At 46.5% G+C, this 23,425-nt stretch overlaps 1 protein-coding gene across 1 annotated transcript; it reads left to right on the top strand.

Annotated features, from left to right (window-relative positions):
* Positions 1-404: 404 nt before the first annotated feature.
* On the top strand, positions 405-22,308 carry TUBB (tubulin beta class I). Its single transcript, XM_053288102.1, has 4 exons — positions 405-634; positions 16,384-16,492; positions 17,843-17,953; positions 19,377-22,308. The coding sequence occupies exons 1-4, from the start codon at positions 578-580 to the stop codon at positions 20,432-20,434; spliced, it is 1,335 nt and encodes a 444-aa protein (XP_053144077.1). The 5' UTR covers positions 405-577; the 3' UTR covers positions 20,435-22,308.
* Positions 22,309-23,425: the final 1,117 nt, after the last annotated feature.

The raw sequence follows: 23,425 nt of genomic DNA, 5'->3' as shown, positions 1-23,425 counted from the left end.
AGGACGGCACACTTTAGCTTTAATACAACATAAGAGACACTTTGAAGCTGTGGCATTTACCTTCTGCATTGTGGTCACAAAAGGGGAACCCCACAGAACCTTGCAGCAAGAGCGCGCGTGGGAGATCTGGTCTTATTTTTGTTGGAGATGGGGAATGATATCTCATCATTCTGACCAAGAGCAGTCAGTAATTGTCTCCCCTACTCCCATTTTGTCACAACAAAAGGAAAATTGCAACTTTCAACATCCTTACCCTTCTTCTTCTATCAGCTACCACACCCAGCTCTACCCCCACTTTTACCATGTGTCTCTTGTTGCCGCGGTCCAATGAGCTCAGCACTCATGACCCCTTTCGACCAATCAGAGCGCGGGCCGCCCGCCAGTTTATAAAAGCTTTGTCTCACTAGCTCCGCTTTACCTTGCCACCTCCTTAGAACGCTTTAGCTTCTGTCGCCACGTTCGGAGAAGAGAACCTCAAGCTCCTCCAGTCTGTATTTAAAGGAGCTGTGGCGCTGATCTAGCATAACCTTTTCTGTTAAAAGTGCGGGGAAAGTAATTTTAAAAAGGGCCAGGCAAAATGAGGGAAATCGTGCACATTCAAGCTGGACAATGTGGCAACCAAATCGGTGCTAAGGTGAGGATGACATTTTTTCCCTGTGTAACTTCAAAACTAGACTGGTATTATAAAGAGAGGCTAAGATATGGAGACGGTGGGGAAGAAAAGGGGCGGGGCAGATCAATAAAAGGCTTCCAATATTTGCCACGGTGGCAAAAAAAAGAAGCACTTTTGAGGGTTCTACGTGGTGCACTTAACTTAAAATAAGGCGTTTAAAAAACACACCTGTATGCTCTCTGGAAAAATAGGAAGCTTCTCACTATAGCTTTCTCTGTTCCCGGCAGAGGGTCGCCTCTAGGCAAAGCTATTGTTAGGGTGGAAAGACGAGCGGGAGGGGCGTGCTCGCGGATTCATGTAGCTTGCTTTATTTTTCAAACCTAATAACTTTCTCTGTGAGATCCGTGGACTAGTTCTTCCAAAAACTTCCGCTTCAAAAGATGCTATCAAGAAAATGATGCTTTCATGTCTGCGTTTTCTCTCGCAGTCTTTCTCTCTCTCTCTCAACAAATACTGCGATTTAAAACTAACGGGATTAGATTCTCTTTACAGCAGATGACTCAGCCCGGAAAGCCATTTTCCTCTCGCCCTCCCCACCGCCATCTCGGCGTGGAGATGAGAAAACCGCCAACTACTGTGCCTTCCTAATGTTGCCGTGTAGATTTAAGCGCCAAATCGGCGGCGGTAGAGAAGGAGGAATTTGAATTTTTTTTTTTTAAAGGGGCGGAAGGGAGGAAAACAAAGCGGGGTTTTGCATCGTGGTAATGTCAGGGGAGGGTTTTCGTCTTTTCTGTCGGTGATTTTTGGCTTTTATTACCTATTATTTTGGGGGGAGGTGGGGCGCTGCTTTTAGTAGCAGAAAAAGATCGGAAATGGGGCGATTGTCTTAAGTGATGAGCTCTGGGCGTGGAGGAGTAACCCACATTACACAGCTGGAGGAAGGAGGGGTAACTGCACCAAGAGTATTAAAACTCCAGACTTCCCACATAATAAAACGTACCCCCCAGTCACGAAAATCTTCTGCTCTCCAAGCAGATAATTTGCTGTAAAATATAACTAAAAGTTACGACGTATCGCACGTAGTAGCCCACATCCTCGGGCTTCCCGCCCCAACCCAACTTCAGCGTGCATCGTCGTGAACATAAAGCTTATTTCATTGAGTGCACAATCCTAAATGTGTGCTTACTCAGAAGCTAGTCTCAGAGGAGCCTGGAGATCCGTGCAACCCTGCTTGGGTTTGTAAGCTTAGATTTTTTTTTTTCTTAATGGGTTGGCTTTGCAAATGATTTTCGCCTCTGAAAAGCCCTTTCAATATTCTGCGATGAGCAACAAAGTAGCTTCCTGAAACCGTTACTCCGGAAACGCAAAATTGAGGAATTGTTCTTGTTGAATATCGTGATTGTATTTGAAAAGCTGCCACTATATAGTAGGGCAGCAGGTTTGCTACAGAGGTCGAATCTCTCCCCTCTTCCCGCGACAGCAAATGCATTAAGATCCGTTTTTAAAAGCCACTCTCTTGTGTCTAACGTAGATATCATAAGGGTGTGTGTGTTCTCATTGCATATCTAAGAGACACGTCCTCCAGATCTCTAATTATGAGCAGAATAGATTCTGCCTCCTTTTGTATTCAGAACAGGCTCTTCCTGCTGCCCCTTATATATATATTTACATTGTGGAGGTGCTATAGTAATAAGGCAAGATTGTAACTCGGTATTGAAACGTGGGAGCTGATGAACCGCTCCCGCAACATGGCTGTGACCTTCTGCATGGCGAAAGAAGAAATTGCAATATAAAACATTGTAGCAAACCACGGCTGCCTGATACTGTTGCCCAGAAAAATCTGGATTCTTCGCGCGCGCGCGCTTCGTTCTTTGTGACCCAGAATCGAGGCAGGCTCTTACTCTATTCTTCCTCTCTTTTTCTGCTGAGCAAATGCCATTTCTGGCGCCAAATGGCCCGCCCCCTCCCAGCCCGCCCACCATCTTCCACCCTTCTTTGTCTGCAGGCAGGCAGGCTGCAAGCACATGGCCGCAGGGGCTGGCTTGCTCCACTGCCTCTCGTTCACAGCCTTTCCTCTGCCGTTACATTTCGGGAATGGCTCGACGGCTCCGTTTCTTCCTGCCCCGCCCCTCCCCGTCCCGGCTTCGGCTCTCTTTTCCGCGGTCTTAGAATGACTTTTGGCTCCGTCGGGTTCCTTTCTAGCAGCCACGGCACCATTACCGTGCCTTTGTGCGCGCGTAATGGCTGCTGGCTGGGTGGGACTTCCCCGCGAAGGGGGAGGGGGTTGCAGTCTTGTCTGGCTGGCTGCGCTTGCTTGCTTGCTTGCAGAAACCAAGATGGTGTGGCTTGTAAACGGATACGCATACGGCGAATATTATCTCAAATAAATGGCTCCCTTCTCCAAAGGGTTTCACACAATCTATAAAAGAAACATAGGATAGACACCAGCAGCAGCCCCTGCAGGGATGCTGTGCCGAGGATGGATGGGGCCGGTTGCTCTCCCCCTGCTAAATAAAGAGAATTGCCACTGTAAAAAAGGTGCCTCTTTTCAGTTAAGGCACGATGTAGCAGTCCTGTGGTGTGCTTAATTTAGGCAGTCGATCCTATTCCCCCTGTTTGTCTCTAATAAGCAGAACAAGCTTGGCTTATCCTGAACTGTTTGCTGGCTGTATTCTCCAGTAGTCCTGGCACATGGATGGCTCCAGAGGGACTGAACTGGCTCCAGTCCAAATCTTAACTCTTTTGTGCAGTGGCATCAGACTACAAACCATTTATTTTCTATCTTGCCTTGTTGGGATGAATGAACCTACTCCACAAAGTGTGCAGACTGGCATATTTGTAGGCTAGATGCATGGGATAAGTGGGCAGTGACTTCCCCAGTTCTGCTGTAAGGGACACGCCTTGGAAACAATGGCAGGTAGCAAATTGCTTCTCCCCCCTCCACACACACAGAAAGTGGTGCCTTGGGGAATTAGTATTTTTCATGCTCCATGTAGGGTTGGATCATATATTCTTGTTGCTTAAACTGGAAATAGCTTTCCAGTTGTGTCACAGAAGACAAAACCAAAATTTATGAAGGGGTTCAACAAGGCAGTCACTTCAAGCCTTTAAATGGGGTAGTTGGTCCCAAGAATAGCAGGTCAAGAAAGTTAACATAAGGAATAGACTTTACACAATTCCCCCTTGGGTAGAAGCAATTCTGTGGAACCCCGAAGCTTGCCTATGTAAAGGCAACCCATCCTGAATCAGTAAAACACTTTTTTTTTTTTGGTCAACCTTAAATGAGACAATAATTCTAGGTGGCTTCTTAGTGCTTCTCTTCTTTGCAGTGTTCCAAAATTAAGTGGGGAGGGGGTGCTGGCTAAATCTCTCTCACACACTTGCAACATGCCCGTTTTGAAGGGTGGGTTGTGTGTAAAGCATCTCTACATAAATGCTGCACCTCCTTGGAATTCTGTTAGTGGGGACTGACTTACTCAGTGTGGGGATGGAGGGCAACGTTTCCTGTTGCCAAAAGCACAAGTCCCATATGAATGAATTGGTCATTCCTGCATATGAGAGAGTCAAGAGATGTACTTGGTGACACCACTGAAGTGTGGGGCTGAAACTGCCCCCTGCCCTGGCAATCCCAGCCATTGGGAAAACAATCCTGCTCATTCCTTGGCCATAATACAATATGATGGAGCAGAACAGAATGCTGGGCCCATGTAACATCATAAACATTATATTTTCAACACACACTAATTGGATGCTGGATTATAGGTCTGTAATTGGAGGTAAGGGTTACACTGTTCTGGTGGCCCGTAAATCTGAAGTGGGAGGCTTTTAACTAGTGAGCCTTCTCAATGTTGTGTGTGTGGCTACAATGTGATGTGATAAAGAACAATCCTTCCTACGAAGGGATAGTGGTTCCGTTGTCTGAATACTGCTCTCCTAAGAAAAATGCCCTGGCTACTCTGGGTTAGCCCAAAGATCCACCTAGCCCAGTAATCCAGTGTCTGATATTTCCCAGCCGCCCCACCCTGATTCACCCTCTGCATGACCTACATTGCGGTACATGCTTTAGTATGCAGGAGGGTGTGTCTGCACATCTCTGCTGGTACCTTCAAGGAGCAATTCTGCTTACACAGCTGAGCAGGAGAGCTCTGCTTGTGTGCACTGGCACCAGGCATCTATCCAAAATGAGGAACAGCTCACGCTTGAGAAACTCCCCCCCTGTTCCCATGGGACAAATGCTCTCCACAGCTCCATGTGGCCCCTTGTTCTGGAATTCTGCCAGCCCTAGAGAAGCTGCTTGGATTTTTTTTTTTTTTTTTGGCAGTTGGGTCTGCAGTGAGGGTGAGGTCCTTTCTCCACACACTCTTTAATATTTATGGATCTGCAGTGCCTTGGGTGTGTTTGGCCAGCAAATAGCAGATCTAGCCAGCCACAATTAGTTTTTTCTTGGCAAAGCCTTCAAGGCTAGGACACAAAGTCAGAGCCCCAGGGTGGAATAGAAATTGCAGGGCATCAGGGTGAGGTGGGTGTGGGCTGTCCAATCTTATGTATTTGAGAATTGTACCCTTGAGACCTTTAACTTCTGCATTGTCTGCTTAATTGCTTGTTGTAAAACTATATGCATTCACAGTTGGGTTTGTCACCAGTTTTTTCTCTCCCCCAAATTGCGACAGTATTGCTCTTTTACAAATAGGGGTGTCAATGTATCCAGTCGATTGATGTGGCTTGGGCTACAGCTTCCCTCGTTTCCAGCGATAGTGGCCAATAGTAAGGGATTATGGGAGTTGTAGTCCAACTTCTGCAGGAGGGCTGAAGTTGTGCAGCCCTGCTATAGAGCATTAGCAGTGGATCACACTTGGGCTGCCAACTTCCTTGATTAACCACTGAGAGCTATTCCACATTGGCAACCCAGTTGTGCTGTCACATAACTGACTCATAACTGAGCAAGCTGTAGCCATTTCTGGGTTCAGGCACACCTGTTTTCCCCACACACTTGCCCTGTGTTACATTTTTGGCTACACATCTATAAAGCATAATGGGCAAAATGATCTTGAGTCACCAGTTTTGAAGAAAAGTTCTCTTTCACAGTACTAGTTTTAGAATCTTAGTCCCCAGTTATTCTGCTGATGAAACAAACAGGAATTTGCACACACCGTAACAATCTAGAAAAATGAACAAATATTGCATTCTTGATTTTTAAGGGAACTTGGAACATCAGTTTCGTGTTGCTCTGATCAAATGCACCCCACCCCGTTCCCCAGTCAATAACAAGGCTATATTATGCTTGGAATTGTGACTATAACTGGTCTATTGATTCCGAGGGCAACAATGGAGCCCTTTGAAAGCAAAGACACTGGTCTGGAATTATCTTAATTGCTCTTCTTGCAGCCCTACCAAATGTGCATTTGGTTTCTTCAGCATTGGCCTTGTCCCATTCTATGGGATGAATAATGGGAACAGAGTTCTTCAGTACTTCTATATCCAAGAGTGTGCATAATTCTTGCAGTATAATTGTTTGGACCTAAAACTTAACTAAATGTCCACAACACAGTCAAACATTTCAAAGGGGTTTCTTTGTCTCCTGGAATTACAAGCTAATTGAGGCTGCTGAATTTCAAATATCAAGGTTCTCAAAGTCCATATTGATTTAAGCTTTTGATATATACTCCGGGCAGGGGGCGGATACAAAGGTTCTCTGTACGTATGTACTTTGGAATTTCTCAAACTAAAGAGTGTGGGTAGAAACCATGGTGCATCTTCTCCAAAGGACGGAGCCTCCATCTTGTAGGCGACCCCCCCAAATTATAACAATACACATACCATACACACACACCCCTACTTCTGTTTGGGAAAAGGTCTTGTAGCAAGCCTGACTTGTCCCTTTAGCTAAGCAGGGTCCACCCTGCCTTGCATTTGAAAGGGAGACTCAAGTGTGAGCACTGCAAGATCTTCCCCGCGGGAGATGGAGCCACTCTGGGAAAAGCAGGTTTCACGCTTCCTCCCTGGCTTCTCCAAGATAGGGCTTAGAGAGACTCCTGCCTTCAACCTGGAAGAAGCCGCTGCCAGTCTGAAGACAGTACTGAGCTAGATAGACCAATGGTCTGACTCAGTATGTGGCAGCTTCCTATGTTCCTAAGGGTGCTGTATACAATAGCCCAGGGGTTCTCAGACTTGGATCCCTATAGTGGCTGGAGATAATGGGAGTTGTTATTGTCCAGCATCTGGGGACCAAAGTTTGAGAACCCCTACTATAGTGCAAGGACTTGCACACAAATGTTCTTTGTAAACCTTATAGCAATAGGGATTGTTATAAGGATAATGGAGAAGATTTAATAGGGAAGCAGCCAGTGGTCCCTCTAATTTTTCTTCTTCTTTGTGCGGAATGAGTTTTGTTCTGGGCGGCAGTATCAAGGCTGTGTGTGCACCTGCATTCAGAATGGGGCCTTCCTGCTTCAACCTGAGCAGGATCTAAAATGAACTGAGTGGACATCCAAGAACTTGGGAGTGTGTGCACACCTTATAGGGAATAGTGGAAGCAGCACATATGTATTCTCTATTACGGACTGAGACTACCTGAGCTCCATAGTTAACAGTTTGCCTAAGACAGGACTACACAACTTCAACCCTCCATTGTAGTCCAATGGGTGCTGGACTACAACACCCATCATCCCTGATCATTGGCCACTCTTGCTGAGAATGTTGGGAGTTGTAGTCCAATAGCTATGAGAGGAGAGCAGGTCTTGTGGTAGCAAGCATGAATTGACCCCTCTGCTAAGCAGGGCCTGCTCTGGCTTGTGTTTGAATGGGAGACTACATGTGAGCACTGTAAGATATTCCCCTTAGGGGATGGGGCCGCTCTAGGAAGTGCATCTTCATGCTTGAATGCAGAAGGTCCCAGCTTCAGTCCTTGGCATCTCCAAGATAGGGTTGAGAGAGACTCCTGCCTGCAACCTTGGAGAAGCCGCTGCCAGTCTGTGAAGACAATACTGAGTTGGATGGACCATTGCTGGTCTGACAATACTAAGTTAAGAGGACCAATGGCAGTTTCCTAGGTAGCTGGAGGGCTCAAGTTGTGCCCTCCAGCTACCAGGAGGGGTTTACCTGGCCTAAGGCAATCCACATGAGCTCATGACTGAGGAGAATTGAATGGTTTCCGTGGCTTGTGCTGCTATACTACATGAGCTTTCACTCTGAAGGAGTATTCATGTGATCACTGAATGCAGGTTGGTTACTATGTGGGGCCATATTCAAGTGAAGGCTTGCTTCAGTGCAAAGGTAGATCTACACAACCTACTTAAACCCATTTAAAGAGCATTATCTTTCCCCCAGACACACCCACCCCGATCACTCTTACAGTTTCCAGAGTTTAACAGAATTCTTGGCACTTGTAGTTTGGTACAACTTCAGTATTCTTTGGGTAAAACTATAACTCAGTGGTGACAAATTTAGCACTGATATTTCCTAACACCCTAAATTTGTATTATGCTCTTGGTCATAAAGCAAAGAGCAGTGGGGAGTGCATGGTCTTTAATGTACTCTTTGTAAACCACCCTGGGAATCTGTTTGAAGGGCAGTGTAAACCTCTTTAACAAAATCCTACTCACTCAAAATCCTATAACAAGTGGGGTCTTGTGATATACTACTGATCTTTCCAAGGTAGGACTCAAGATGCTTTAGAAGAGCAAGAAGAAAGACTGATCCCCAAGTGCCTCATATGGTGGAGGGTAGGAAATGTTCATTCTGCATAGTACTGTCCACCCTCCTGGATCATAACCCTTGTAAAAATTTGTTTGACTCAAAGAAACACTGAATACCACCACCCCCTTTGAAGTTGGGGAAACGGCACATGATAGCCAGCCTAATTTTATATGTAAGAATGTTTCCTTAATTGCAGATTTCAATCTACCTAACACAGCAGTGGTTAAAGTGAGTTGAATATTAACCATTGTGGAGTGATCGTGAACATCTCTGCAATTCTTACAATTGCCTTGCATAATAGGTGGGTATTGTAATCCCCAAGTGAAGGGAAATGAGGTTGAAAGATAGTAGCTTGCCTAAGGCCACCTTCTGGGTTTATGACCAAGATAAGAGGGGCAGCCTCTTGCCAATATGGGTTAGAATCTTTGGGTCAGTGTGGAAGGTACTGTGTGCCTACCATGCAGTTGAAAATGAGGGAGCATACTCCTGTTAGGTAAAGGTTAGGGGTGCTGTTGAGTTGGTGTCAACTCCTGGTGAGCTCAGAGCCCTGTGGATGTCTTTGGTAGAATACAGGAGGGATTTACCATTGCCATCTCCTGCAGAGTATGAGATGCCTTTCAGCATCTTCCTATATCACTGCTGCCCAATATAGGTGTTTCCCATAGTCTGGAAAACATACCAGTGGGAATTTGAACTGGCAACCTCTGGCTTGATAATCAAGTCATTTCCCCGCTGCGCCATTAGGTGGCTTCCTGTTAGGTGGACATGTCTCAACCATCCCAACTGAACAGTTCCAATTCCTTTTAGAGCCGTGACTTGAGGCAGTTGGGTTGTTCCACCCCCCCCCCCCATATGAGAAAGGGTGCAGCGTACTGGATGAGGGGGAATGTGTACAGTCGCTTCTGGTTGGGTGTCGGGCAGGATTAGTTTTGAAATGGTAGTGAAAGTCATTTCAGCCCCCACGATGGAATGACCATGCTATGCTGTTGGATCATAGCCCTGTTCTCATGATAGATGAATCTGCCGCCTTCAGAGTCGGACCATGGGTCCATCTAGCTCGGTATTGCCTACACTAGGCTTGGGCCGTTGTGGCTGGAAGTCATTCATGCATTTGATTTCTATACCGCTCTTCCAAAAATGGCTCAGGGTGGTTTACACAGAGAAATAACAAACAAACAAGATGGCTCCCTGTCCCCAAAGGGCTCACAATCTAAAAAGAAACATAAGCTAGACACCAGCAACAGTCACTGGAGGGATGCTGTGCTGGGGGTGGAGAGGGTGCCAGTTACTCTCCCCCTGCTGAATAAAGAAATTCACCACGTTAAATGGTGCTTCTTCGCCAAATTAGCAGGGGTAAATAATGAACGTTTCAGTCCAGCAACACTGGGGGACCCAAGGTTGGGAATGCCTGGTCTACACTGACTGGCAGCAAGCTCACCAGCGTCAGGCATACATTAAGATGCCAGGGGTTAAAACCTGGTATCTTCCATATGCAATGCACGGGAGCTGCGGTCCCTCTCGGGATCAGTGAACCCTTGTGGATGGGGGCAGGCGTCCGTACATGTGTGCAAGTTGATGTCTGTGAGATCTCTGTCCACACAACTGTTCATGTAGGATGCCCTCTCTATGTTTAGGGACCCTCTTGGTTTCTTTTAACAGGGTTTCAGATTGTGGACAGAGCCCTATATATGTACTGTTCTGTATGCACAGGCATCACTCGGACATTCAGCTGAATGCTCATGGGTTGGGGGCAGAACTGGCATCTGTTTCCTGCTATATGCACATGTGCGCACACCCTGAATATGGGCTGACACTGGGAAATGGCGTTTTTAGAGCCTTGCCTGGTAGCTGCACTTTTAAGAAGGGCCATGCCTTGAAGTGAAGGCCAACAGCATCAGTTCTGCTTACTCTCATGCAAACAAGATAAGCAGAAGTCTCTCATTCCACAAGAGTGTCGTCAGCAATAGAGGCTTTGGCAGACTACTACAAATATTTATATACTGATCTTCATCCAAAGTTCATAGAAAAATAAACAATACATAAATAAGGCCCCCTTGTCCCCAAAGGGCTTGCAATCTAAAAAGAAACATAAAGCAGATACCAGCTACAGCCACTGGAGGGATGCTGTGCTGGGGTTGGATGGGGCCAGTTGTTCTCCCCCTGCTAAATAGAAGAGAATTGCCACTTTGAAAGGTCTCTTTGCTTAGTTATCAGGGGCTAACTCCATGCCTGGAGCTCACACACTCCAGGCATGACTAAACCAGAGTATGCAGCAGAGGTATACAAAGAGAGGATTGACAGTGGTGGGTGTGCCGTATGCTGTGCAGAAAAGTGCAGTGTGAGAGTGAGATCTATGTAGGATAAAATAGCTGAGCTTTAAAATGGGAAGTGGGGCTGGGATTGGAGATCATGCTGGGGGCCAGATGGGAGGTTCCAATGGCCAGGCTGAGCCTCTGGGGTCTCAAGGTGTGCCCTCCAGTGAGAGGAGAGCTGGTCTTGTGGTAGCAAGCATGACTTGTCCCAATAGCTAAGCAGGGTCTGCCCTGGTTGCATATGAATGGGAGACTTGATGTGTGAGCACTGCAAGACATTCCCCTCAGGATGAAGCCACTCTGGGAAGAGCAGAAGGTTTCCAGTTCCCTCCCTGACTTCCCCGAAGAGGAATCTGAGAGAGATTCCTGCCTGCAACCTTGGAGAAGCCGCTGCCAGTCTGTGAAGACAATACTGAGCTAGATAGACCAATGGTCTGACTCAAGTATATGGCAGTTTCCTATGTTCCTAGAGGTAAAACCCTAAGTAGGAGCTATGCTTGGATAGGATTGTTAATGGAGTGAATTAGGAACCGGCTTGACTGTAATTAGGTAACTGTTTGGCACAGATGGAGCTCCACATCTGAGCTGATAATGCTTCATTTCTTTTTGCAAGAGTGAGGTTAAGGTCTGGTCACGCTACCTTTTTTTAGCTACCTGTTCCTGCTGAATAGCTGTCTTCAGAGAGAGTCTTTGAGGGCATGAGAGCTGGGTGGATGGATGTCTGTGTCCTTCCAGTCAACCATTACTCAGGCATGAAAAAATGCTTGGAATGTTTTGTCTGCCCACAGCTGTGATCTAAAGAGAGGCGGGGTGTGTGGAGGTCTCAAAGAAAAGAAAATGGAGTCTAGTCTTGTAGCATGAGATGGCTTCCTGTGGCAGCTTAAGGGGCCCCTCCCTAAATCCCATTCATCCCCGGGCAGATGGGGCTACATAGCAACCCCTTCCCTGCTTGACTACGTCATATAGCAGCCTCAAGAAGCGAAGGGGAGAACAGAGGGGGGTCTGGAGACTGACAGAGAGAGGCATGTGCCGTGTGTAGGGTGTTCTCTAAAGCTAACATGTGCTCACGGCTCTTGTGTTCTTTTCTCCAACATAGGCTTAAGGAAGGGGTGGCTCATCCTCTTAAATAGATAAGATCTACATCTTAGGAGGGAGGGTAGCTCTTGATCCTGTGACCTCTTGGTCTACAACCATGGAGCATGGTGACTTGCCAGTAAAGAGAAGGGTGGGTTCCTAGGCTGCATCTGCTCTCTGGTCTTATTCCTCCATTCCAGCACTAGAAGAAACTGGGGTGTCTAGCGGTGTTCCTTCTAAGGCGTGCATGTGCACAAGTTTTTTAATATCTGCTCGGTTAATTTTAGATTCCACTTGGGCTGAATCGGGAAGGCCCCACTCTGAATGCACATGCACGCACACACTGCCTTGATACTGCCGTCCAGAACAAAACTCATTCCATACATAGATGAGAAAAGTTAGAAAGAACAGTGGTGTCCAGTGATGTAGGCAGTTAAGAATTGTTGGAACACTCTTCCCCCTGAAAATCTCCCTTCTCTGCTCCCAGGATGACCCTAGATCCTGACAATGTTATTCAAGGCTTTTAAATACTTTTCTCCCTGTCTCTCCAGTGAATCTAGGTAATTCTGGCATTGTCTGGACCAGTGCTGCTGCTAAGGCATATGTGTATGTGCGCTCTCAAACGTTTTTTGATGTCTAAGAATCGGCAAACATTGCAGAGCCCTGCAAAATGTCTAAAAAGCCTTCAACAAGTGGCTGGAATTAATGTGGAGGGGAGGACACGGCCAATGCCTCTGTTTCTGCTCATGTGGGGAAGGAACTTTGTGCTTGTCTCCCTTGCAGGGAGTGAGTGTCAGTGTTGCTAGCCTTACTGAATAAAAAATGACTTTTTAGAATTCGTGGACCAGTTTTTCTAGACTCTTCTCTGTCCCTAGGCAGATCTTATTTCAAACAATACAGGCAATCTCTCTCTCTCTCCCCCCCCCCTCCACCCATTGCCATGCAAATTGGAAACTTTCCCAGCAGAGCAGAAATCCTCTAGTGTTCCTCAGTTTAGGTTTGGGAAAGTATGCATGAGGAAACCTTTTGCAGTTTTCTCCTGGCTTTCTGCATTTGGTTTGTATGTGAAGCTCATTTGCCACCCTAGTGCTAATCAATGGATGGTGGAGATAGATATTTAATACAATCCTTCCAGAGGTCTCTGGTGTTACCTTCTCTACCACCACCACCACCCCCGCCGGAAAACTTTGGCTCTGCTTTGTTTGGTCTGATTGGACTCCCCCAACTCAAATTCTTCTACCCTGACCGGCTCTTAGAACGAGCTGTAATCCCTTGTGGGGGATTGATCCACAGAGGCCGGATACAAGCAGCTTAACCTCAGTCCTTTGCCATCTGTCCACTCCGTGAAGTTGGAAGCTTGTTGATGGGTGGATGTATGTGTGTTCTCGGCTTGTGTTTCAAACAGCTGGCCTCAAGATGCCATGAACTGGGGCAGGGTGTGGGGGAGGAAAGAGCCATGCTAAAGATCTTCAAGGGATCTCTGAATGGGACTGTGAGCCAGAGAATTGTTAGCAGGCATAGTGTGTGAAGGCATCACAGAAGGCTAGCTGGAAGTGACCCTGGAGCTCTATCTAGTCCACCCCCCTGCTCAGTACAAGAATCTGCTTCAGCAGCCCCGGCAGATGGCTGCTCTGCCTCCAAGAACATAGGAAGCTGCCATATACTGAGTCAGACCATTGGTCTGTCTAGCTCAGTATTGTCTAACCAGACTGGCAGTGGCTTCTCCAAGGTTGCAAGCAGGAATCTCTCTCAGCCCTATCTGGAGATGCTGCCAGGGAGGGAACTTGGAACCGTCTGATCTTTCTTCCGAGAACGGCTTCATCCCCTGAGGGGGGAATATCTTACTGTGCTCATACTTCTAGTCTCCCTTTCAAATGCAAGCCAGGGTGGACCCTGCTTAACTAAGGGGACAAGTCTGGCTTGCTACCACAAGCCCAGCTCTCCTGAGAACCTTTAAAGGAGAGCCTATCTCTGTGTGAAACACTGGCTCTTACCCTTGGGAAACCTTTTTTCCAAGGTCTAGCCTCAAAATGCTTGTAACTTCAACCCATTGGTTCTAGTCCTGCCCATGGCAGCAACAGAGGAGGGCAGGGGAAGCCCTGTTCAAGTTCCTGTTTCTTCTCCTTTTGTAAGAAAACAACTTTACATATATCTTCTTGGAATCAAAGATCTGTGGGTGGAGCGATTGGGTCCAGTGGAGTGGCTTTCAGAGTATGCTGTGGGACCCCCTGAGCTGCTTTGCCAGAAGACTTGAGTGGAGAAGAAGATCAGTAATGGTGGACACACTTCCTTGAAAGAGAACTTACCCATCCCTATCAAGCTTTGCTTTTAATATGCAACCACAGAGAAGCGAGTGTGTTCTTGGCAGAAGTGGGTGAAGGGTGAGGTAGAGTTGCTGGCATAAGGATTTTCAAATAGATCAGCAAGGGTTGCACTCACAGTTGCTTAACAAATGGCAGCAATTCTGTGTCCCGCCCCACCACCCACCATCCCTGTAGGGTGGGTTGCACTTGGGAAATGACTTGACCAGAGGTTGCTGGTTCGAATCCCCGCTGGTATGTTTCCCAGACTATGGGAAACACCTATATCGGGCAGCATCTATATAGGAAGGTGCTGAAAGGCATCATCTCATGCTGCATGGGAGGAGGCAATGTTAAACCTCTCCTTTATGCTACCAAAGACAACCACAGGGCTCTGTGGTTGCCAGGAGTCGACACTGACTGGACGGCACACTTTACCTTTATGTGTGTGGGTCATCCAATATGTGACGCCACCGTTTTACTTCAGGTGTCACACCCAGTCCCTGTCTTACACCTGGCTCCAATTGGGGTGGACCTCAGGATTTTGTTCTATTTTGAATCCACCACTTTGCAATCTGCCTGTTCTTCCAGGGAACTACTGTCCTTCTGACTTGTGTGGGACAGCAGTGGCATTCAGTAGGCCAGTGATGGTACTTGTAACACGCCTCGGTATCCTCCGCTGCTGCTGGCTGGCTGGCTTTTGTAGTAGAGAGATCGGTGTGAAAAGGAAAGAGCGCCTCTGACTTATTCTAGCAAGGAGGACTTCATGGGTCCTCTGGAAAGAGGCTTGCAGGGCAGCTGGTGAAGGACTTGTGGAGACTTTCCTAGAAGGAGTCTCTGGGGGAAGCAGGGCTAATGGGGTTCTCTTGGGTGGGAGTAGACAAGCCCCATGGGGCCTGGGGATGTAGCGTGCTTGAGCCAGGTGGTGGGCAGACATGGCTAGGAGGAGTGACCCAACGAGCAAGGCAGAATGTCTGCCTCCCCTCCGCCCCGAGCAGAGGACCCTGCTGAGGCAAGTAAAGAGTCCTCTTGCTCTCCCAAAAGAGCAGTGTGACTCCTAAATATTTGGGCTGGCTCATAGAGCCAAAGAAAACATGTTAGGGCCTGGAGTGAGACCGAGCAGAATAAAATCCGGGAACGCCTACAGGGCTGTTGCTGCTTTCTGTGGGAGGGAATTGGGTTCTGATTAGAAGGGGGTGCTGGGTGTGGAAATGCCTAGCTCGTGGGGTCTCCGGGAGAGAGGTTTACTTGGTGCAGGGCAGAAAATACTCCAATAGGCCTGTCAAGCCATGGCTAAGCGCCCTTTCCCCAGGACTGGCCTTCAGGGGGAACAAGGCAGTCCTTGTGTTGGTGGTTCTAGCTGCTGACTCAGCCCACCTGCCCTTTCAGAGGAAAACAGTTCCTATCTCTCTTGTGAAAGGGGGTATGAGACTGCTGTGAAGCAAGAAATCTAGTCCCTCCTCTTTCTCGTACCTCTATCTCCTAAATGCTCTTGAGTTCTGAAACGTGGATCTGTGTAAAATATGTTATTGGGATCCTTGGGCCTTTGAACTGGAGTCAATCCCTGAAACCAGCTTTTCATTGTGGAGTTCAGCCCTGGAACAACTTGGGTGGTTAACGAGTGCCTCTGGCCACATATAGAACTTGTCATTACTGAATAACCACTGTCCATCCTACAGGCCTGAGACTGGCTTTTTCGGGCTCCTAGATCCAAAGTTGTGGCATCTTTAAGCATGCAATGAACACCATATTAAATTACTCAATAGTATCAATCATTGGAATAAGTTAGTGATAACTAATTTTCTTAGATTAGGGATTCCCAGTCTAGGGTCCCCAGACGATGGGCTTCAGCCATTGTGTATGGGGATGATGGGAGTTGTAGTCAAACATCATCTGGGGGTCCATGCCTTTGACAAACTGTTTTGCAGTTGTCCCAAATGATCCCCTCTTGTATAACTTGCCTCTCCAGGCAAATATAACTATGACTTTACCCTAAATGTGAGAAGGTGGCATTTTCTATGAATGGAAAATGGACCCAAGTCATCCAGGTGGGGACTGATCACATGGGTCTTCCCACCAAATTAACAATAAAGCCCTCCCAGTAGGGTTCCAATTTCACAGCCAGGACGTGCACAATCAGCCCCTGAGTCATGTTACTTAGTAACTGCTCATGAAAAGCAATTCCCACATGGGTGGGGTATTGTTTAAAGGATACAAATGTTGGAATTCCTGCTTGCTGTTCTAAATCACATAGCTGTCTCTTCTCTTGGGCCTTATTTCCTTCTTGCTGGGAGAGGATGATTATGTAGAATGCTGAGTTGGGAGCATCCCCACTGTTGCTGAGGGCTGTACCTACCCATGTTAACTCTTGTCTCTTCTCTCCCTACAGTTCTGGGAGGTGATCAGTGATGAACACGGAATTGACCCCACTGGAACCTACCATGGGGACAGTGACCTACAGCTTGACCGCATCAGTGTTTACTACAATGAGGCCACTGGTAAGTGCTCAACTTGCCCCGCCCCACCCCAAACAAGATGAATTGATTTAAATCAGCGAGAAAAACCTGATTTAAATCAAGATTCTCACCGATACGATTTCCACATTTCTTAAACAGCGGTGCAAATCGGGTCACTAAAACATGTTCATTTACAAGCTCAGTGGAGCATTTGCAACATCTATAAGTGTTAACTTTGTCTAACCTTTTAAATTACTTGATTTTTTTGCTGATTTAGGAAATGGCACATTATACTTGTGGTTTATTTATTTAATGGATCTGCCTTGGTCCAGCTCCACCACAGACAAGAATCCTACTATCCAGCCTGTATCTTTGCACACAGGATTTTAGTCTGCTTGGAAACTAAAAGTCCAAAAATTTCCGGAAGCAATAGCTGGTAGTGGGCAGATTAGAGCCATTTTCATGAAATGAAACTGAAATGAATGTCCATGTTTAATTGGTAGGTTAATGAAATGTGTGAGAGCCATTAACTCATTTTTAAGACCATGTTGGATGTCACATGTTTGTGATATTTAATATTAACCATGTTATTTCCTTAAATGAGAAGTCTAGTAAAAAAATTTAAACTTGGGGTTTTTTAAAAATCCATTTTTCTCTTGTCTCCACTGTTTTCTCCGAGGTGTGTGCTCTCACAAGTTTTCTGATGTCCGCTCAGTTAATTTTAGATTCTGCTCAGGTTGAATTAGGAAGGCCCCACTCTGAATGCATGTGTGTGGATACTGCCACCCAGAACAAAACTCATTCCGCACAGAGATGAAAAAAATAGAGGGACTGTTGCTTGTCTTCCTCTAAAGATATTCTGGGGGTAGCTTAGTCTAAAGCTACTTTTCCTGCTCTGCTGTGCACACTTGAAAATATAGAGCAAGTTTCTCCAAAGAAGCTGTGGAGATAAGATGAAGAAACTTTAACTTGAGTTAAAGTTAGATTTTTTTACTTTATTCTCCTGGTCTTTGTACTCGCTAGGGGTTTATAGAGCTTATCCCCATGTATGGTCAATGGAATGTGTGAAGCACAAGTCAGCCAGTAGGCTTCTCTTAACTTTGCAATTTAATACTAACCTACCAAAAAAAAGAAAACAACCCAAATTCCAGTGATGTAAATTGGCACAGTAAAAAAACTTCCTTGTGTGGCTTTGTGTGTGTTCTGATTGTTCTTTCCTGCTAGAAGTGCGTGCCCATCCAAACTGCATTAAGACTTAGCATAACCAGTTCTGTGAAGGCTAGACATTTGTAATTGTAAAGCAAACTGTGTTTTTAAAAACTCTTGATTCTGACTGTGTGGATGGGAGCTGGGATCATCAATGCATCAAATCGTATGTGTCATTTATGCTAGGTGGCAAATATGTCCCTCGTGCCATCTTGGTCGACTTGGAACCTGGAACCATGGACTCAGTGAGGTCTGGACCTTTTGGCCAGATCTTCCGACCAGACAACTTTGTATTTGGTAAGATACAGTTCCACCCTCTGCTTTTTTAAAATCTACAACTGGTGGGAGAAAATTCAGATTGGGACGATGACTGACACGGTGTCTTACACAAACGGCTTTTAAAAAGCTGGTATCAAGACTGTGAGAGGAAAATATGGTAGCTACTTCTGTTCTGGTATCTAGGCTAGTTCATACCCAGATGGTCCTCTAAACTTGGACTTGTGGCAATGGGGGTAGAAGATAATTGCCTCGTATGTGAGGAGTATCACTGAATCCTAGGTACACCTGGATTACTAGGGGCTGTGCTTGCTGGGGTTTTCTTTTGTAGAGCTTTGGGTTGTCTGCATTCAAGCCATTGTGAGGCACATAGGCATACTAGGAAGGTCTGACCAAGAAAGTGTTCCTGGGACACACTCACAGGGATAACTGAACTTCTGATACTTATTCTAAAGACCTCTTATGTATTTCCTGTTAAAAGTGGAATTTAGCATGCTAATTCTATTAACAGGCAAATCAAAGAGGGGACAAGATCCTGTTGCACCCCTACACCATAAAAGGGAGAGGGGAAACCAGAAGCCCACTTACAGTGGTTCCCACTAGTACCCTCCAATGTTGGTACACATGTTGAGGGGTGCAGGGAGAATGCACAGCCTTCTGAGGTGCACTGATTGGCCTCACTCACTCCCCATCCGGGGCAGAATCCAGGTGATGCTTGCTTCTTTCCAGAAAGACCATCTCTAGTTGGCCCCCAGCTTCCCTGCAGAAGCCATGAGCGCTCAGTCTAAGCTTGTCCGGCCACCTCTGCCTTTCAGCTATGTCCTGAGAAGGCAACATGAGGGTAGAAGTGCCTTGATTTCATACTAGTATCGGCGAGAGTGGAAATGCACCATTTTCTCTTCTCTTTGTCCTCTTCGCTCTGACTGTTGTAAGGCCGACTTACAGCTCAGACTTTTAAAGGACTTTAAAGCAGTTCTGTATAGCACCCCAGCTTAAACAGGGCCCTCAAGGAAATGAGACCCCCAGGGTGACACTTGATTCTGACTGCACATGGTAAGCTTCTGGTTGCACCCTAGATCACTTGCTTAAAGTTGTGGGATTAGTTTCTCCTTCCTACCTTGCAACATTCCAGTGATATAGTTCTGCCTCCTCTAACCCCTGGATTCGGCCATATTCCTGTGATTTTCATCTTGGGTTTCTCTAAGCTGGGTATACAGGTAGATGACATCAACCTAGTAGTATTAAAGATGCCATGAAGTAGATGTTCTCACTACTGAAGAGTTTTAAGAATTGATCTTGTGCGGGTTCAGAAAGATGTATGGATTGAACACAATGATGGGGACAGGCTGGAAAGCTACTGGAGTGGCCATGGGTTAAAAGGAATGATGGCTACCTTGGCCAAAGCTTTATGGTTTCTCTCCCACCCCTCTCCTGCCTCATACAGGCCAGAGCGGAGCTGGTAACAACTGGGCCAAAGGTCACTATACAGAAGGGGCCGAGCTGGTGGATTCAGTCCTGGATGTAGTGAGGAAGGAAGCAGAGAGCTGCGACTGTCTGCAAGGTTTCCAGCTCACCCATTCTCTGGGTGGTGGAACCGGCTCTGGGATGGGCACCTTACTGATCAGCAAGATCCGTGAGGAGTACCCCGACCGCATCATGAACACCTTCAGTGTGGTGCCATCTCCCAAGGTCTCTGACACAGTGGTGGAGCCCTACAACGCCACACTCTCAGTACACCAGTTGGTGGAGAACACAGATGAGACCTACTGCATTGATAATGAGGCCCTCTACGACATCTGCTTCCGTACCCTCAAGCTTACCACTCCTACCTATGGCGATCTTAACCACCTGGTCTCTGCCACCATGAGTGGTGTAACTACCTGCCTCCGCTTCCCTGGACAGCTCAATGCTGATCTCCGCAAGCTGGCAGTCAACATGGTTCCCTTCCCCCGTCTCCACTTCTTCATGCCTGGCTTTGCCCCCTTGACCAGCCGTGGCAGCCAGCAGTACCGGGCCCTGACAGTTCCAGAGCTGACACAGCAAGTGTTCGATGCCAAGAACATGATGGCCGCCTGCGACCCCCGTCACGGACGCTACCTGACTGTGGCAGCTGTCTTCCGGGGCCGTATGTCCATGAAAGAGGTGGATGAGCAGATGTTGAATGTGCAGAACAAGAACAGCAGCTACTTCGTAGAATGGATCCCCAATAATGTCAAAACCGCTGTGTGCGACATCCCTCCCCGTGGTCTGAAAATGGCAGTGACCTTCATCGGCAACAGCACAGCCATCCAAGAGCTCTTCAAGCGCATCTCAGAGCAGTTCACTGCTATGTTCCGCCGTAAGGCCTTCCTCCACTGGTACACTGGCGAGGGCATGGACGAGATGGAGTTCACAGAAGCAGAGAGCAACATGAATGACCTGGTCTCTGAATACCAGCAGTACCAGGATGCCACGGCTGAGGAAGAGGAGGATTTTGGTGAAGAGGCTGAGGAAGAAGCTTAAAGTCTTATCTGCTATCATTAAATAAATCTGCACAATAAAAATTAAAAAAAAAATGCATCTTCTGTTCTATTTCTTTTTCCTCCTTAAACCTAGTCTGTCTGTCCTTCTCCAGCTTCTCTTATGGGGCAGTTTCCATTTTAATGTTGGCTTAAGGTTACCTCAATTAGCATTTCTCCTGATGGTAGGAATAAGCAGTGGCTGAGAGAACAAGTAAACACTGGTTAGTGTCTCTTGTGAGTAGCTGAATAGGGGTCAGTTTGGGAAGATGAGGTACCCTTTCTTGGCTACTGTAACCTGTAAGTTACTGTTTCTGAGACTCCGGAATAAAGAAGAATCTGAATTTCGCCCCCTTCTCATCCTGGTCTTTGCCACAGCTGTTCCTCATACGAGCAACATGAGCTGTAAGTTGAAGGCAGAGTGTCCCTAATTGTGAGAATATATGGTGGTGGAGAGATGGGGCCATGTTGAACTTAGATGTGTGCCACAGACAGAGAGGTAACTGCTTTAAGGTCACGTTCTTGAAATTTCAGTTTTCTGCCAAACATAATGTTCTCTGAAAACTGGGATCTGTGTTTTTTCTTCTGGTGTGAGCAGTTGATCCAAAGAGCAGCAGCAATTTGGTTTCCTATCATGACAGGAAGAAGTTTAGCTTGGCCCATGATCAGTTCGTATAGAAGGAACTCTTCAGATTGGAACTACAAAGCACTTTCTTGTTCCAGGAGCACTCCCTGTCGTCTTCGGGTGTACACATTTAGTCCTGCATGCTCACAATATAAAAATAGCATTGGGCATGCCTGACAGTTGTTCCAAGGAACTGTACTTTAAAACCTATGCTCCATTCTCGGTTCTGAAATAATTCAAAACTCTAGAAGTGAAGGCCAGGGAGGACACTCTACTGCTTCATACAGTGCCAAATAAGTGAGAGAGTAGAAAAGCCTGACTTTAGTGTGCCTGTCACTTTGGCCTAATCTGGTAATCCTTTGGATCTTGCTTGGTCAATGCTCGGGGGCAGCAGCAGCTAGCTCCTGACCCCCAATTCAAAGGAGCTGCTCCCATAAGAGAATTGTTGAGGAAGGCTGGAAGAACAATAAACCCATTTTGCTTTGGAAACATTCAAACCTTAAGAGCACAAGCAGAGAGTTTGGTACACTGCTGATGCTGAGGCACTCTGGCTGTCTAGCAGCTAAGATGACTATCAAAACCCTGTTTGGGCATCAATATAGTTATACCAACTGGAGTGTGTTGGCAAACCCTATCCCCATGCCAATGAACTTTACAGCCCTGGAACCCCCAATCCATGAAAGCAACACCTATCTGCAGACACTCCTACACTCCAGTCAGTGTTGTAGTAATGGTGTGTAGCATAAATAGTTACAGAATTGCCAAAGCAGGCTAAAGGCTTGGCAGAATGAAGGAATTAAATGTTTTCGGTATGCATCAGCAGGGGGCTCTTTCCAAGTAAGACTAGAGCACTAGTTCCTCCTTGTACCGATTCTCTACTGTGAGCTTTTTAGGAAGATGAAAACAATGATACAGGCTCTCCTATACAGTCTGAAGTGGTACAGCTTTCGGCTAGTACCCACCCCATCTTGCTGCATGCAGAGAGCACTCTGTAGCTGTACCACTGTTCTGTTCATAAGAAAGGCTGGTTCTGGGTAAGGGATAACTGCTGTCATCCATGCACCACTCCAAACAGGGTTACATCTGAAAAGGATCCTCCACTCCTGGCTTTTTCAGTCTCCTGCTTGTTGCTTTGGCTACTGCTTTATCTTTTTTTGCTCACTCATTTCCCCCTCTTCTTCTTTTTTTAAAAAAGCCCTCCTTTTTCATATTGAAAAGATGTCTTGTGAACCAATAAAGTTTTTTTTAATGTTTTCTTTTTGTGTTGAGTGTCCTCACTTTCCCTCCCCATCCCCTCAAAATACCCATTAAAACTATTAGCCTTTTCACCTCTTGCTGTGGTACTTTTAGTAGTTTGGTGGGTTTGGGGTGGGGTGAGGCCTTGATAGAGCACAAGCATCTTCATCACATGCCTGCAATTTGGGAAAAATGAGTTGACTGAAAGGCAAAAACAGGATGTGGAATACAGCCAACTTGCTGGAAGGTAAGGTCTATACTTGGAGAAGATTGCCCAAGGAACTGGAGCAGCTGCACCTACAGAATATGTAAGCTAGGAGGGGACTTACTCCAGCTTTTCTTCAACTTCTGTGCAGTACGCTGTGCTGCAAAAAAAATAATAAAAATGACTTGCTCAAGGCCAAAGTACTGAGCTTCTAAGTCTCTTCAACCCAAACCCAGTGCTAATACTGGCTCCCCATCTAATTCTACCCTTCCACCAAATCGCTCAGTGTGATTATACATAAGTGTTAGGGGGTTTTGTACTATTGTATCAACCCTGTGATGTAGTGACTGGCCTGAAGCCACCAAGGGAGTTGAGTGATTAAAAAAGAATCTGAACCTCTGTCTCTTCAGTCCTAGTCTCAGCCACCACATCATTCTCACCTTTAAGAAACCCTAATGAGGATTTAGCCACCTAATGGTGCAGCAGGGAAATAACTTGACTAGCAAGCCAAAGGTTGCTGGTTCGAATTCCTGCTGGTGTGTTTCACAGACTATAGGAAACACCTATATTGGGCAGCAGCGATTTAGGAAGATGCTGAAAGGCATAATCTCATACTGTGCGTGGGAGATGGTAATGGTAAATTCTTCCTGTATTCTACCAAAGACAACCACGGGGCTCTGTTTGACTGGAGTTGATACAGACGCAACAGCACACTTTACTTTTTCATTAAGACTTGTGATGGCAAAAAGATAAGGATTTGTTTGGGTGGAACTTCTTTTAGGGAAGAGCTGGAGAAGGTGGGGGGATGTGAACAGCAAGACTTGTGGGGGGCAGAGTGTGTTGGCTTGAGCGGTAATTAGTGCAGACAGGAAGACTGTAGGTCTTCTACTTGCAGCTCTTGCATGATCTGCTTCATCCTAAGTAAGGCC

This window comes from Hemicordylus capensis, chromosome 2, assembly GCF_027244095.1.
Source record: "Hemicordylus capensis ecotype Gifberg chromosome 2, rHemCap1.1.pri, whole genome shotgun sequence".
NCBI classification, from domain to species: Eukaryota; Metazoa; Chordata; class Lepidosauria; order Squamata; family Cordylidae; genus Hemicordylus; species Hemicordylus capensis.
The sequence above is the reverse complement of the archived record's forward strand: the minus strand, read 5'-3'. Positions and strand labels throughout refer to the sequence as shown.

Bases quoted from the DNA above. Each gene is read 5' to 3' on its own strand.
- TUBB (XM_053288102.1), top strand. From the start codon at position 578: ATGAGGGAAATCGTGCACATTCAAGCTGGACAATGTGGCAACCAAATC. The intron at 635-16,383 runs GTGAGGATGACA...CTCTCCCTACAG, and splicing joins GCAACCAAATCGGTGCTAAG to TTCTGGGAGGTGATCAGTGA. The intron at 16,493-17,842 runs GTAAGTGCTCAA...CATTTATGCTAG, and splicing joins TTACTACAATGAGGCCACTG to GTGGCAAATATGTCCCTCGT.